At 45.0% G+C, this 15,895-nt stretch overlaps 1 protein-coding gene across 1 annotated transcript in view; it reads left to right on the forward strand.

Annotated features, from left to right (window-relative positions):
• Positions 1-15,895, forward strand: part of PPP1R16B (protein phosphatase 1 regulatory subunit 16B) — a 109,749-nt gene that overhangs the window by 71,417 nt on the left and 22,437 nt on the right. Inside the window, exon 3 of the mRNA XM_003411713.3 lies at positions 14,652-14,722. Within this exon, the coding sequence (XP_003411761.1) occupies positions 14,652-14,722 (71 nt within the window). The remainder of the gene's footprint in view (positions 1-14,651; positions 14,723-15,895) is intronic.

Raw genomic sequence — 15,895 nt, forward strand, 5'->3', positions numbered from 1 at the left:
AGAGTGTGTCCTTTGGACCGGGGGTTCCTTTGCAAAGAAGTTCCTAGTCCAGAGGAAGATTGATGAGAAGGACCTTTCTCCAGAGCCAAAAGAGAGAGAAAGCCTTCCCCTGGAGCTGATGCCCTGAATTTGGACTTTTAGCCTACTTTACTGTGAGGAAATAAACTCCTCTTTGTTAAAGCCAGCCACTTGTGTTATAGCAGCACTAGACAACTAAGACATAGAGAATATGAAAACAATTGAAAGAATTAACAAGACCAAAAGCTGGTTCTTTGAAAACATCAACAAAATTGATAAACCATTGGCTAAACTGACAAAAGAAAAACAGGAGAGAATGCAAATAACCTGAGTAAGAAATGAGATGGGCAATATCACAACAGACCCAAATGAAATTATAAGAATCATAACAGAATACAATGAAAAATTGTACTCCAACAAATTTGAAAACCTAGAGGAAATGGACAAATTTCTAGAAACACACTACCTACCTAAACCAACACAACCAGGGATAGAACAACTAATAAACTTAAAACAAAAGAAGAGATTGAAGAGTTAATTTAAAAACTCCCAACAAAGAAAAGCCCTGGTTTTGACAGCATCGCTGGAGAATTCTACCAAACTTTCAGAGAAGGGTTAACACCAATACTACAAAAGGTATTTCAGAGCATAGAAAAGGACGGAATATGTCCAAACTCATTCTATGAAGCCAGCATAACCCTGATACCAAAACTAGGTAAGAACACCACAAAGAAAGGAAATTACAGACCCACATCCCTCATGAACATAGATGCAAAAATCCTCAACAAAATTCTAGCCAATAGAATTCAACAACATACTAAAAAAAAAAAAAATTCACCATGACCAAGTGGGATTCATACCAGGTATGAGGGGATGGCTCAGCATTAGAAAAACAATCAATGTAATTCATCACATAAATAAAACAAAAGATAAGAACCACTTGACTTTATCAATTGATGCAGAAAAAGCATTTGACAAAGTCCAACACCCATTCATGATAAAAGTGTTCAGCGAAATAGGAATAGAAGGTAAATTTCTCAGCATAATAAAGGGCATTTATTCAAAGCCAACAGCCAACATCATCCTAATGGAGTCCGAAAGCATTCCCCTTGAGAGCGGGAACCAGCCAAGGATGCCCTTTATCACCACTCTTATTCAACATTGTGCTGGAGGTCCTAGCCATAACAATTAGGCTAGAAAAAGAAATAAAGGGCATCCAAATTGGTAAGGAAGAAGTAAAAGTATCCCTATTTGCAGATGAAATAATCTTATACACAGAAAACCTTAAAGAATCCACAAGAAAACTACTGGAACTGATAGATTTCGACAAAGTATCAGGATACAAGATATACATGAAAAATAAGTTGGATTCCTCTACACCAACAAGGAGAACATTGAGGAGGAAATCACCAAAATCAATACCATTTACAATAGCCCAAAAAGATAAAATACTTAGGAATAAATCTAACCAGAGACCTAAAAGACCTATACAAGGAAAACTACAAGACACTGCTGTAGGAAACCAACAGAGACCTACATAAGTAGAAAAATGTACCTTGTTCATGGATAGGAAGACTCAACATTGTGAAAATGTCAATTTTACTTAAAGCGATCTACAGCTACAATGCAATCCTGATCCAAATTCTAATGACATTTTTTAATGAGATGGAGAAACAATTCACCAACTTCGTATGGAAAGGGAAGAGGCCGCAGATAAGTAAAGCATTACCGAAGAAGAACAAAGTAGGAAGTCTCATACTACCTGATTTTGGAATCTATTATACCGCCTTGGTAGTCAAAACAGCCTAATACTGGTACAACAACAGATACATAGACCAATGGAACAGAATTGAGAATCCAGACGTAAATTTATCCACCTATGAGAAGCTGATATTTGACAAAGGTCCAGAGTCCGTTAAATGAGGAAAAGACAGTTTCTTTAACAAATGATGCTGGCATAACTGGATGTCCATTTGCAAAAAAATGAAACAAGACCTGTACCTCATACCATGCACAAAAACTAACTTAAAATGGATCAAGGACCTAAATATAAAATCTGAAACGATAAAGATCATGGAAGAAAAAATAGGAAAAATGTTAGGAGCTCTAATACATGGCATAAACAGAATACAAAACATAACTAACAATGTACAAACACCAGGGGAGGAACTAGATAACTAGGAGCTCCTAAAAATCAACAATTACGCTCATCAAAAGACTTTACCAAAAGAGTAAAAAGATAACCTACAGACTAGGAAAAAAAAATTTGGCTATGACATGTCCGATCAGGGTCTAATCTCTAAAATCTACAAAATACTGCAAAACCTCAACAACAAACAGACTAATAACCCAATGAAAAAGTGGGCAAAGGATATGAGCAGACACTTTACCAAAGAAGGCATTCAGACGGCTAACAGATACACAAGGAAATGCTCACAATCATTAGCCATTAGAGAAATGCAAATTAAAACTACAATGAGATTCCATCTCACCCTGACAAGGCTTGCATTAATCCAAAAACCACAAAATAATTAATGTTGGAGAGGTTGTGGAGAGACTGGAACACTTATACACTGCTGGTGGGAATGTAAAATGGTACAACCACTTTGGAAATCGATTTGGTGCTTCCTTAAAAAGCTAGAAATAGCAGTACCATACGATCCAGCTATCCCACTCCTTGGAATATATTCTAGAGAAATAAGAGCCATCACACGAATAGATACATGTACACCCAGGTTGATTGCAGCACTGTTCACGATAGCCAAGAGATGAAAACCACCTAGGTGCTCATCAAGAGAAGAATGGATAAACAGATTATAGTATATTCACACAATGGAATACTATGCAATGATAAAGGACAAGGATGAATCCACGAAGAATCTCACGACATGGATGAATCTGGAAGGCATTATGCTAAGTGAAATTAGTCACTCGCAAAAGGACAAATATTGTATGAGACCACTATTATAAGAACTCAAGAAGAGGTTTAAATGCAGAAGAAAACATTCTTTGATGGTTATGAGGGTGGGGAGGGAGGGAGAGGGGAATTCACTAACTAGATAACTAGATAGTAGACAAGAATTATCTTAGGTGAAGGAAAGGACAACATACAATACAGGGGAAATCAGCACAACTGGACTAAACCAAAAGCTAAAAAGTTTCCTGAACACAACCGAACACTTTGACAGACAGAGTAGCAGGGGCAAGGGTATGGGGACCATCGTTTTGGGGGACATCTAGGTCAATTGGCATAACAAAGTTTATTAGGAAAATGTTCTATATCTCACCTTGGTGAGTGGTGTCTGGGTTCTTAAATGTTTGCAAGTGGCCATCTAAGATGCATCAATAGGTCCCAACCCATGTGGAGCAAAGGAGAATGAAGAACACCAAAGTCACAAGGAAAATATTAGCTCAAGAAACAAAAGGGCCACATAAAGCAGAGACTCCATCAGCCCGAGACCAGAGGAGCTAGATGGTGCCCGGCTACCACCGATGACCACCATGACAGGGAATACATCAGAGAGCTCCTGACGGAGCAGGAGAAAAGTGTGGTGCAGAACTCAAATTCATGTAAAAATACCAGACTTAATGGTCTAACTGAGACTAGAGGAATCCCAGAACACATGGCCCCTGGACTTTCTGTTAATCCAGAACTAGACCATTTCCAAAGCAAACTCATCAAAGATTAGACTGGACTAAAAATGTAAAATAATACTCATGAAGAGTGTGCTTCTTAGTTCAAGTAGATACAGGAGACTAAACAGGTAAATTTTTGTATGAGAAAATAACTTGAGCTGTAAGCTTTAAACTAAAGTATAACCAAAAAAAAAAAAGAAAGAAAGAAAGAAAGAAAAGCGGCCATAAACAATATATAAGTGAATGAGTGTATGTCTTAGTTATCTAGTGCTGCTATAACAGACATACCACAAGCAGGTAGCTTTAACAAACAAAATACAAATTTATTTTCTCACTGTTCGGGAGGCTAGAGCTCTGAATCCAGAAAGTCAGCCCTAGGGGAAGGCTTTCTCCCTCTGTTGGCTCCAGGGGAAGGTCCTTGTCACTTTTCAGCATCTGTTTCTTGGTTCCCTGGAGATCTCACGTGGTGTGACATCTATCTTTCCCCTACTGTTTGCCTAATCTGCAATTTTTATGTCTCCAAAGAGATTGACTCAAGACATACCCTATAGTAATATTGCCCCATAACATAACAAAGAAAACCGATTCCCAAATAGGGTTATAACCACAGGTATAGGGGTTAGGATTTACAACACATATTTTTTGGGGATACAATTCAACCCTATGGGAAAGTTCTACTCTGTCCTATAGGGTTGCTATGAGTTGGAATCAACTCAATGGCAATGGGTTGGTTGAATATACCTATTTTAAAATGCTTAGAAAACACCAGCAACCATAAAATAAAAATCACTGATAACCACAGTTGATGTCTTGATTTTTTTCCCAATGAGAAGTGTATGTTGCGAATGTATTTTTCCTTTCCAATTTAGATCACATTAAATATATTGTTAATTGTAGCATTGATTCCAACTCAGGGCGACTCCGTGTGTGCAGAGTGGAACTGCTGTGACCTTTCAGAAGCAGTTACCAGGCCTGTTTTCCAAGGCACCCCTGGGTGGGTTTGAACTGCCAATCTTTCGGCTAATAGTGAGCACTTAACCGTCTGTGCCACCCAGGGACTGCTTAAATGAATGCATAGTTTTGATTATTTATTTTTCCTTTCTACATTATCTATTGAGCATTTTCCCATGTCATTTACAATTCCTCAGGGATGCCAGCTGCGGAATGTTCATTGCATTCTGTTCTGCGGTTTATCTAATCAGTCTCCAATTGTTTAGACATTTGGATGCTTCCAGGATTTCTCGATTATAAACAATGTATATAAGCAATGCTGCTGTGAACATCTTGTCCGTAAATCTTTGTTTCTACTCTGATCTTCAGGGCGTATGGGTGCTGACGATCCCTAGGACAATTGTGCTTCTTTCTTATATTTCTACCAATTTTTGCTTTGCTGAATTTTGCTTTACTGATTATACAGTTCATAAGGTCTCCTGGCTGACTTGATTTCATTCTTCCCACCGCTACCGCTAACCCCAGGCAACCACGCATCTTTTGGTTTATTATTTCCTTTTGAAGTATCTTAAAAAAAAAAAAAATCAACCTTAAGTTGATTATCTCCCTTTTGCCTCAAATTTCATCCTGTATTATAGTAATGTTGCCACCCTCACTTTCTTTTCTGTTTGCTCTTGTTTTATATTTGAACATTCTTTTCTTTTTAGTCTCTCTGTTACTTTGTTTGGTATGTATCTCTTGTAAGTAGCACACAATTTAAAAAAAACACTTTTTTTTTTTTTTTTTGCAAACAAGTCTTTCTGCTTTATGGGGAGGCTAAATGGTTTGCATTTATTATTGGAGCGGATGTGTTTGGGTTTTGGTCATCTCGTTTTATGCTTTGTGGCATTTATGTTTCTCTGTTATTTCTTTTATTTTGTTATTTTAGTGACTGTTATGTTCGTTTGTATTGTTTTCATTGATATAGAATTTACTAATCCTGATTTCAATTTTTCAGGTGGTTTCCTATAAAATTTTCAAATATCTTGTTTAATCTCCTCAACCAGACAGGTGGAAGCCCAGTGAGACTTGTCCCTGTCCTTTGAAATAGGGCACCAAGGTGGAGAAGCATCATCAGAAAAAAAATCAAAATTGAGAGCCAGGCAGACAGGAGCAGGAGGGCAGGAGGTTAGGGGGCAGCAGAGCAGGACCAGGGACACGGGAGGAAAGATGCCAAGTGGGCAGGGGGGTGGATGCTGGAAGCTGGGGGAATTTTCTCCTTCATAGGCAACATGTTTTCTCTGTCTAAATGTTTATAGGAATCAGTTTTATTCTTGGCTTTATTTGGGTGAGGGTCACTTGTCATTAGTTATGACTGGAATCAACCAGACTGGGATTGACTCTCAACATGTATTAGCTACGGTATCTTGGGCAAATCGCATTTGTTCTCTTTGAATAGGTTGGTAATAGCACCTAAGTCATACGGTTTTTTTTTTTTTTTTGGTAGGGATTAGCTGGGATAAGACATGTAATATTTTAGCACAGTGGCTCATACTTGGAAAATATTCAATAAATGTTAGATGTTACATGATGGTTGTGAAACCATTTAAGTGTTTATGTGTATCTGGAGGGCTGGGAATATTTTTATCTATTACTTGCCTGGAGATATGAAATAATTGAGCTATTTAAAAAATTCAGGAGAGATAGGTGGAAAGAGAAGTGGAAGTGAGAGAGAGGGTTAGGAGAACAGCAAGCTTTCAGGAAGAGGAGTGCCAGGCTATGGGCAGGAAGAGGGAAGTGGGTATAACAGTAGGTACCTTGGAGAGTTCCCCAGCCAACCAGTTAGTTTGTGTTTGGCAGACAGGGCTCTTCAGGGCACAAGGGTGAGCAGGATACTGGATCTACAGGGAGAGGTGCTGAGGGAAGTCCCAAGGTAGACTCAGTGAAGAGTAGGGACCTGTTATCCTTGGAGTCAGACATGTTCATGAATGGAATGAGGAAGTTCCAGAGTCATTTCTGAACAAGCTGTACCCTTGCCTGAGTCCCTGTGATAAGGCACTGCTGGGGGCAAGGTACCTACAGAGAGCAGAGAGGGAGGGACAGAAGCGTACACAGGCACAGTCTTTGCAGCTTTGGTGGAGTCACCTTATAGACCCACATTTTCCCACATTAAAGCCAATCATTTGCCTTCGAGTCCCTCAGGTCGCTGGGTTTGCACTTGACTACTAACCTCCAGGTTAGTGGTTCAAACCCAGCCAGTGGTGCCGTGTAGGAACGGCATGGAAACCTGCTTCCATAAAGATTATAGCCGAGAAAATCCTAGGGAGCAGTTCTTCTTCTGTTATACATAGTGTCACCATGAGTCGGAACTGATTTGATGGCAGTGGGTTTTGGCTATTCATCAGATGATGGACATATGGGTTGTTGACACTTTTGGCTATTATGAACAATGTTCCTGTGAACATTCATGTACACGTTTTTGTGTGAACATATGTTTTCATCTCTCTTGGGCATATACCTAGTACTTGAATTACTGGGTCATATGGTAACTCCATGTTTAACTTTTTGAGGAACTGCCACTTTTTCCCAAAGCAGCTGCAGTATTTTACATTCCCACCAGTGATGATGGAAGGCTCCAATTTCTCCACATTCTCTTAAATACTTGTTATTGTCTGACCCTCCTCTTCAAATGGGCCCTGGAGTGAGGCTACCTGGAAAAGAGCAAGGGCTGGCTCCTGGGGCCTGGGCTGGGAATGTGACTTTGAGGGAAACCCACATGTTTCTGGCCCATCCCTCCCATGGCAACTGAGTCATTGCCCGGATCCTGGGGTGAATTGCCTGGCAGTGGGGCGGGCTGAACCAGCCACCGCAGAAGCCAGCATTAGACTTGACTGCTCCCACCCCCGGCCCTATGTGGCTGGGCTTCCCTTGAAGCAGCTATTTCTGGCTATTTCGGCTCCAGGGATGAGCAGCAGTGGGTGGAAAGGGTAAAATTGCTCAATGGGGCAGTTTTGGAAGCACAGTGCAGTGAGAGAAGAGAAGAGAGAAGAGCCATGGGGTTGCTTTCTGAGAGCACTGGCCCTCCAGGTGGTGTCTGAGCAGAGGGCCATGCCTGCTGCAACCCTGGCAACACCCTGAGGAGGAGGGAGGGCTAGGGAGGGGCCAAGGAGCTGGCTTGACCAGGCTGCAGGTGATGGACCCTGTGAGACACTGGGCAGAGCAGATCCGGGGTCCAGGGAGGAAGCAGATGGAGTCAGTGTGGGTGGGCTTTTTCATGGGAGTGTTGCAGCTGGGGACAGGCCACCAAGGTGCTTGGAATCAGGGGTGGGGTCTGCCTAGGATGGGGATACAAAGGAAGACAAATAGGAAGGGCTTGAGCCCAGGGTCTGGAGTCAGCCCCAGAGCTGCCACTTATTTGCCATGTGACCTCAGGCTCAGTGTTAACTTCTCTGTGCCTCAGTGTCCTGATCGGTAACCTACAACAAGCCACTACAATGACGGTTAGCTACTGTTGTCTTTGTTACCATGTGATGTTTTGCAATGCTGAACCTTATTGGCAATAGTCTTAACCTTTCTTTTTGCCAGCAATGAGGCTTTCTTCACCCTAAAATCCATATCTATCCTGCATGCCTCTCTGATTCCTATGTTCCCTTCCCTGGGTCCTTGTTTGGCACCATTTTAGCAAAGTGGTGACAGGTTCAGTCTTTGGAACAAGCCACACCTGCATCCAAATCCCAGCCATGTGCCCTTGGGCAGATCATTTTCACATGTTCTATCCTGAAACTCAGTTTTCCCTTCTGTAAACTGGGACAGTAATAGAAGATAGTTAATTAATAACCAAGCCAAACCTGTTCCCATTGAGTTGATTCCAACTCATAACAACCCTATAGGACAGAGTAGAACTGCACCATAGGGTTTCCAAGGAGCAGCTGGTGGATTTGAACTGCCAGCCTTTTGGTTAGCAGCCAAACTCTTAACCACTGTGCCACCAGGGCTGGAATACTGATGGATACCGAGGAAAGGCATTTACTCATGCATCTCCACACAAAATCCATGCTCATTGCCTTTCAGTCCTTGAGTAACTCTCCTGGTGAGACGTTGTCTGTGGCACGACACTGAGAAAAGTCCCATAACCCCAAGAGCAAGCAACTCTGGTCCTCTGGAGCATTTTCCCCTTCCTCCTTTCCCTCCCTTGTTCATTCACACAATAGGTCTTTACTGAGCACCTGCTGTGTGCCAGGCTCCATGCTGGGCAGTGGGAATATCAGTCAATGAGATGGACAGAATTCCCATCCTCATGGAGCCCAGGAAACTAAATACCTAAACAATCAATATATACTAATCAGCCTGTAATTACACTTCACCATAAGTACTGCTATAAAGTAAAAATGCAGAGCATTGTGGGAGAGAAGAATTTGGGTGACTCAATTGAGACTGGGATGATCGGGGAAGGCCTCTCTAAGGAGGTGACATTTTGGCTGGAATCTGAAGAATGGAGAGGAGTTTGCCCTCTCCAGAATGGGAAGGAAGAGGACTTCAGGTGCAGAAACCTTTGTGTGTAAAGGCCGCGAGACTGGGAGCTCAGTTTTTGTTTTGTTCCAGGAAGTGAAAGAAGCCAGCGTGGTGAAAGCAAAGAGTGATCTGGGGAGGGTGGTAGGATGTGGTGCAAAGCAGGGGTGGGGAGGGACAAGGGCTTGATCTTGCAGCACTGTGGAGCCCTCGTTGCTGGACACGGCAGGAGAAGGAGCCAGAGGGGAGGGAGGAGGCCTGGGCAAGTGGATATCCCACCAACGTGACGGTGCAAATCCTGTGACCAGGTGGCTGCAGCTCAGCCTCAGGGCACCCCTGGGAAGATGTAGCTTGCCCAAGGTCTACCTCCAGTGAGCAGACCCCCATCTTAAAAAAAAAAAAAAAAAAAAAATTTTTTTTTTTTTTAGTGTCCCATTAATGCCCCCAGAGCAGGAACAGGAACTATACCTGTGGTTGCCTGTCACCAACCACCTAGGGTTAGACAGTCTGCTGTGGGGGACAGAGTGGGTCAGGTGCCAGAGGAAACACAAACTTGTCAGCAATGCTTTCTCCTGCAAAGGCAGCCGCCACCAGCTTCCTGCCTAGAGGGGCTGGCTCAGCCTCACTCCCTGCAGCTGGAGAGGAGGGAGCAGATGGCCCAGCTTGGCCCGGATTCCGGCCATATTGCCGGGGAGGTGTGGGTGGAGTTGGGGGGGCATCGGCACCAGGAGCTGGGATACATGAGTGAGGAGGGCTGGAGCCCCTTGGTACCTTCTCCATGGGGTCTTGCCTGTGTTGGAAGGCTAGGGGACATCGGCGGTGGCCTTGAACCCGGTGTGCTCAGAGCTCCCTGGAGAGGCAGTTTCTATTATGGCCCGTTTGAGAGCTCTTGAGAGATGCAAGATGTTGGTGGCTTCATGAAAATATCCCAAGCACCCAGCACAAGATGAGACACGAGGCAGTAGCTCAGCGATCTTTTTTTTTTTTTAATAATAAATGATAATATTAGCTCTCGGGCATCATCTCACTCAATTCTCACGGCACCCTATTTTATAGACGAGCACACAGAGACAAAGTCATTTGCCTAAGGCCACAGCTAAACAAATTGCAAGAACAGATGGATCACTTTGACAAGCCCATGATCAAGCCTGGGAGTTGGCACTTTGGGGGCAAGGAGTAGGTGTGGGCAAACAGGAGAGGTGGTGGGTGCTCCTGGCTAGAGGAGAGAGCATGCCCCCTCCTGGCTTTGTGTGCTCCCTGAGTTCTGGTTGATCCCTTAGACCCCAAGCCAGTTCCCTTTACTGTGGAAGGTGCTGGAGAGCAAGAGATGAACCTAGAAAAATAAGCAGACAGGGTCTTCAGGAGATGCCCTTCACATACACCGTGATGAGAATGGTGTCCCCTGGAATTGTGCAAGGTGGTAGTTCTGTAGTAGGGACCACACCATGCAGGACCTGGAAGGCCAGGAGTTGGCAGACCTTTTCTGTGGAAGTAGAAATTCTGGCTCATGAATATTAAGGGCTTTTTAGAGATGAGAATGATTTGTCCCCCACCTTGGGCTGAAAAAACTGTCCAACGTTGGGGTAACTACATGTCTTGGGCTCCCATGCAGCATGGAGAGCACCCCAATAATTACTGCACACAAATGCTGTATTTGGAAGCTGGTGCTTAGTCTCTTTCTCAAAGAGTGTCTCCTGGCCAGGAAGCCTGCTTTACAACCCACACCTATGGCATTTGAATCCTTACCACATGTGAGCCGGACCTTGTAAAAATACATCCTGGACAGGGGCGTAGTGGCTGCTTCTGCTGTCCTGAAGGCCACCTTCCAGGCCCAGGTCACCACAGTGGCCCTCAGAAAGGATGGGTCTTGGTGATCAGTGGGTTTGCAATAATCTCCTCACACGGTCTTGAGGCTGAGCCCAGCGACCAGATCATTCATGGCCCCACAAGAGGGACCTGTGCACAGCCAGAGGTCATCACTGGAGGGCTGGTCTGCTTTGCTAAGAGACAGAGAGGTCTTGATGATGCCTTGATGGTCCTTAGAGTGAAGTCATCATGATGATGATTAGGTCAAGGTCTTAGATGAGTTCTTGAGGCCCTACTGTGTGCCAGACCTTGGGTATAGAGTAGTAAGTACCAAGTCAATGTCCTGCCCTCTTGGGGCTTAGTGTGTAGTGGGCAGACAGAACCAAAGCCCATAATTATCCAAATAGTTATGTAATTATAATTGCAATAAGGCTATGAATGAGATGTACATATCAGGGGATGTGCCCTATTCTGGGGAGTCAGGGAAGAAGGCTTCCTTGAGGAAAGGATGTTTGAGCTGAGACCTAAAAGATGAGAAGTGAGGCAGGTGTGTGTGTGTGTGTGCATGTTTGTGTTGAAGATGGATGGATGGATGGGTAGATGAATGGATGTGTGGTGGATAAATGATTGAACCTTCAAGCAGTGGGAACACGTTATACAAAAGCTGAGAGGCCATAATATCATGTTTAGTGCTTCTGTTTGACCTCCTAGTTCGTCGTATAGTACCTGGGATCTTAAAAGCTTGCAAGTGGTCATCCAAGGTATAACAATTGGTCTCAATTCACCTGGAGAAACAGAGGAAAAAAGAGAATCAGGAGTAGGAGGAGAAAATGGAATGTATGGCTAATTGCCTCCATGAACAACTGACTCCTTTGCCATGAGACAAGAGCTAGATTGTGCCTGGCTACCATTACTGAACGTTTTGATCAAAGATTCTATAGAAGAATCCTCATCAAAAGGGGGAGAACGCAGAACAGAATTTCAAACTCTCATAGAGTCCAGGCTTTCTGGAGCCACTGAGGCTGGGTGAACCACCAAACCAGTGCCCTGAGATAATCTTTCAATCTTAAACCAAAAATATGCCCTGAAGTCTTCTTCAAACAATAGCTTAATTAGTAAAGAATGTTTGCCTTGAACATTGTGCTCTTTTAAGAACTATCTATATGGGATCAAATTAACAACAGCCACTCAAAAGATGAGACAGGAAACTTAGGGGACAATGAGTTTATGTTAATGGTGAAGGAACAATTTGGAAAAGGAGGGTGAGAATGGTTGTACAACTTGAAGAATGTAATCAGTGTCGCTGAATGTAAACAATGTAGAAATTGCTGAATTGGTGAGTGTTCTGCTGTGTATATTCTCAACTACAACAACAAAAAAAGCTGAGAGGCCTGAGGATGTGTGGTGGCTCTGTAAGCTGAACAAAGACCATTGTGGAAGGTGTTGGAGTTCAGCAAGCGAGGCTGGAGAGGTGGGCAGGCAGAATCACTGTGTGCTGCTGAGCAGGGTCCACACCGCGTAGCTTCTGGCTAAGCTCACTTCACAGACCACCATGTGAATGGTGGCAGGGATCACATCATGCAAGACCTTGAATGTCATAGTAAGAGATTTGGAATTTTATTTCCAGGGCAGTGGGGAGCTGAGGAAAGGTTTTAAGGAGTTTGTGACAAGGCTAATTTCCATTTATTATGTCCCAAAGCAGCACTGTCCAATAGAACTTCCTGTGAAGACGGAAATATTTTATTTCTTCATTTTCAACACAAGTAGGCTTATGTGACTACTGACTACTTGGATGTAGCCAGAGCACCTGAGGAACTGAAGTCTTAATTCGTATTAATGGAATTGAAATGGCCACATGTGGCTAGTGGCTACTGTAAGATGGGGCAGCTCCAAAGGGTCTGAGCCTGAATCAAACAAAGTCCTCCCACACCTAACCCCCAGGGCAGCAATGCACCTGGGACAAGCCTACTGGAGAGGCCCAGTCTTGCTGGGAGGCTGGGTGGAGGCCTCAGCCTCTCTTCCAGCTGGAAGCTGGGCCTAGTGAGGGTGGAGCTTAGAGGTCACCCCCACCCCCACTGCTTCTGAGGCCTCGTGGATCTGCTCCCCCTCCTCACTAGTGTCCTTTCTACTAGCACCCTGGGGGTTGCTGACTGGGTGGATGGCCTTCTCCCTACCCTTCACAGCTCACTCCTAGATTGTTCCCCCTCAGCAAAGGGAAATTCACAGGAAACTACCTCAGCCTGCCTCATACGTGAATAACGTACCATACTGTGGACAGGGGTCCAGAGTGGGCACTAGGGGCATGCACTTTGGTTCATGTTTTGGGAGGAGCTGGACTTGGTGGGGTGGGGGGTAGCTCAGAGGAGCCTGCTCCTCACATTTGCAGGATCCAGGGAGCCATCCCTGGCTTTGGCCTGTGCCACAAGGGCCTCAATGTAAGCCAGCTTGAATGTCTCAGCTTTGTCCACTGGCCCCACAAACAGCTACCCCTTGGTCACTCCCTGGTCCAGGAGTATGCCATAACTGCATTAGAAGCTAGATGAGGAAGAGGTCTGTGCAGGCCCTGCAGGTAGGCTGGGGCCCTTTGGACCAGAAAGGTAGGGGTGTGGTCTAGAAGAGGAACCTTGGCTCTGGTGGGTTCACCTTGTTGGCCCCATGGGCTTCTCACTCCATGAGGGGAAGTGCGGCTGAGGCCGGCCAGAGAGGGTCTTACTAAAGCAGGGGTCCCAGCTGACAAGACTGGGAAAGGGGCCACAGGGCTGGGGGGGCTAGCACCTCCTTCCTTCACTTTGCACTTAGGTTCAGGATGAGAACGAGGGCCTGAGTGGGGAGCGGGGGTTGGGGGGGAGAAAAGGAGGGAGGGTTGAAAGGTAAGGGAGATGTCCTCCTCAGTGGGAGAGATTGGAGACTGTGGCTGGAGCTTAGTTTGGCCTCCCTCACCCCTAGCTCCCCGTGTACCTCCCTCTCCCCCGCCAACACACAAACACACACACACACACACACAACTAGACAAAAATCTAGGGATGGGGTGGAAAAAACCTCTGCCTGCCTCCCCACAAGGCTTGGGATGGCCAAAGAAGGAGCATTTGACATTCACAGGTGGGTGGTCCCCTGGTGTAGGGGCCTGCAGTTTTAATAAAAATAACAGGAACAGCTACCATTATGGGAGTTCACATTCAAACCACATGCCAGACACTGTACTAAGCCCCTGGCATGGCTCACCTCAATTACTCCTCACCTTACCTCCTCAGGGTAGGATTAGCATCATCACCATTTTACAGATGAGAAAACAAAGGCACAGAGACGGGAAGTATCTTGACCGAGGTCACACAGCCAATAAGAATGATGCCCAGATTTGAACCCAGGCCATCTGACCCCAGAGTGTATGCTTTCCACAAGTAGAATAGGCTGTCCTCTCCAGACAGCAAAGATAAATCACTCAGCTCAGTACCTGGCACAAAGGAAGCACTCAGTAATCATTAGCTGTTGTTGTTGTTATTCCCCAACAAGACAGGCGTTGCTGCCCACCACTTGGAAATCCTGGACCAAAAACCTATGTTCTGCACCTCAGTTTCCTCATCCGTAACATGGGGGAAGGTGTTAATTCTTACCTCAGAGGGCTGATGTAAAGCATAAACAAGGCAGTTCATGTCAAGAGCTGGGAGAGAGTGGGTCTTACCTAGTCCCCCCCCATCCCCACACCTGCACAGCCAGTGTGGCAGGAAGCTTACTCCTGTACTCTCCTGTTGCAGTCCGCTACTTCCTGAAGAATAAGGTCAGCCCTGATTTGTGCAATGAAGATGGACTCACGGCCCTGCACCAGGTAAGGCCGGCCTCACTGGGGTCCACACCTGGACACGCTTTTACCCTGCGTTCTCCTGCCTGGATGCCCCAGGGAGGAGGGAGAGGAAGGCAAGTGACTACATCTGCGCCATCTGAAAGGCTCTTGTCTGCTATGGAGATGTGTGTGTCTGTTACAAACACTCCCACAGACCCTCTGTGCATGCACATGCGCACGGGCATGCGCGCGCACGCGCGCACACACGCACACACACACACACACACACAGAGGCCCCAAGGACAGGGAGCCTTTGTTCACTGCCCAGCAAGGAGTTGGAACCATAAAGCAAGTTTGTATGGAGCTTGACAGTTTACAAAGCTTATTCACACCAACCAGGGCAGTCTATCCACCCCCACAACAAAAAGCTGACTGGTAGGGGCTTATGTGACCTATCCAAGGTCATATGGCTGTGAACTCTGCGTTCTCACAACACATGTGCTTTTCCACGGCAGCACTATGGGTCCAGCCCTCTGTGCCCTGGGAAGGGGCTGCTCTGGCTGGCATCTCTCACGTGGACCTAGCAACAGCCTCTGATAGTCCCCAGCCTCCAGCCCAGCCCAGCCACAGTTCTTTCCCCACCTGGTGGCCACAGGAACACTCAAATGAAAAACTGTCAATTCTCAAGGTCAGGCAGTGCCTGCCAACCATGGGCATGAGATAAATTGCATGGACTGCTTCCCGTTGGGGGCTGTAGAGTGAGGTAATTGGGGTATAGAGTCAGTCTTAAGGCCTGGCACTGCACTCACTAGCTGTGTGACCTTGGGCAAGTTACTTAACCTTTCTGTGCCTCAGTTTTCTCATTTGTAAAAGGAATAATAAGTACTTATCTCATTGGGTCATTGTGAGGATTAAATGAATTTATACATGTAAAACCCTTCAAGCATCACTTGGTACTGCATAAATATTGTTATATATTTCATTTAAAAAATTTTTTAATTCATTTTAAATTTGTTTTGTGTCCACTCCTCTGCAAAGCACTTCATTTATATCTTTCATTTGATCCTCAGAACAGCCCTTTGAAATATTATTATCCCCATTTTACAGACAAGGACACTGAGGCTCAGGGACAGTGCTGTCCCACAAAACTTTCTGTCATGATGGAAATGTTCTATATCTGCACTGTCTGGTACAGTAGCCACTAGCCATCCGTGGCTA

Source organism: Loxodonta africana, chromosome 24, assembly GCF_030014295.1.
Source record: "Loxodonta africana isolate mLoxAfr1 chromosome 24, mLoxAfr1.hap2, whole genome shotgun sequence".
Classification (NCBI taxonomy): Eukaryota; Metazoa; Chordata; class Mammalia; order Proboscidea; family Elephantidae; genus Loxodonta; species Loxodonta africana.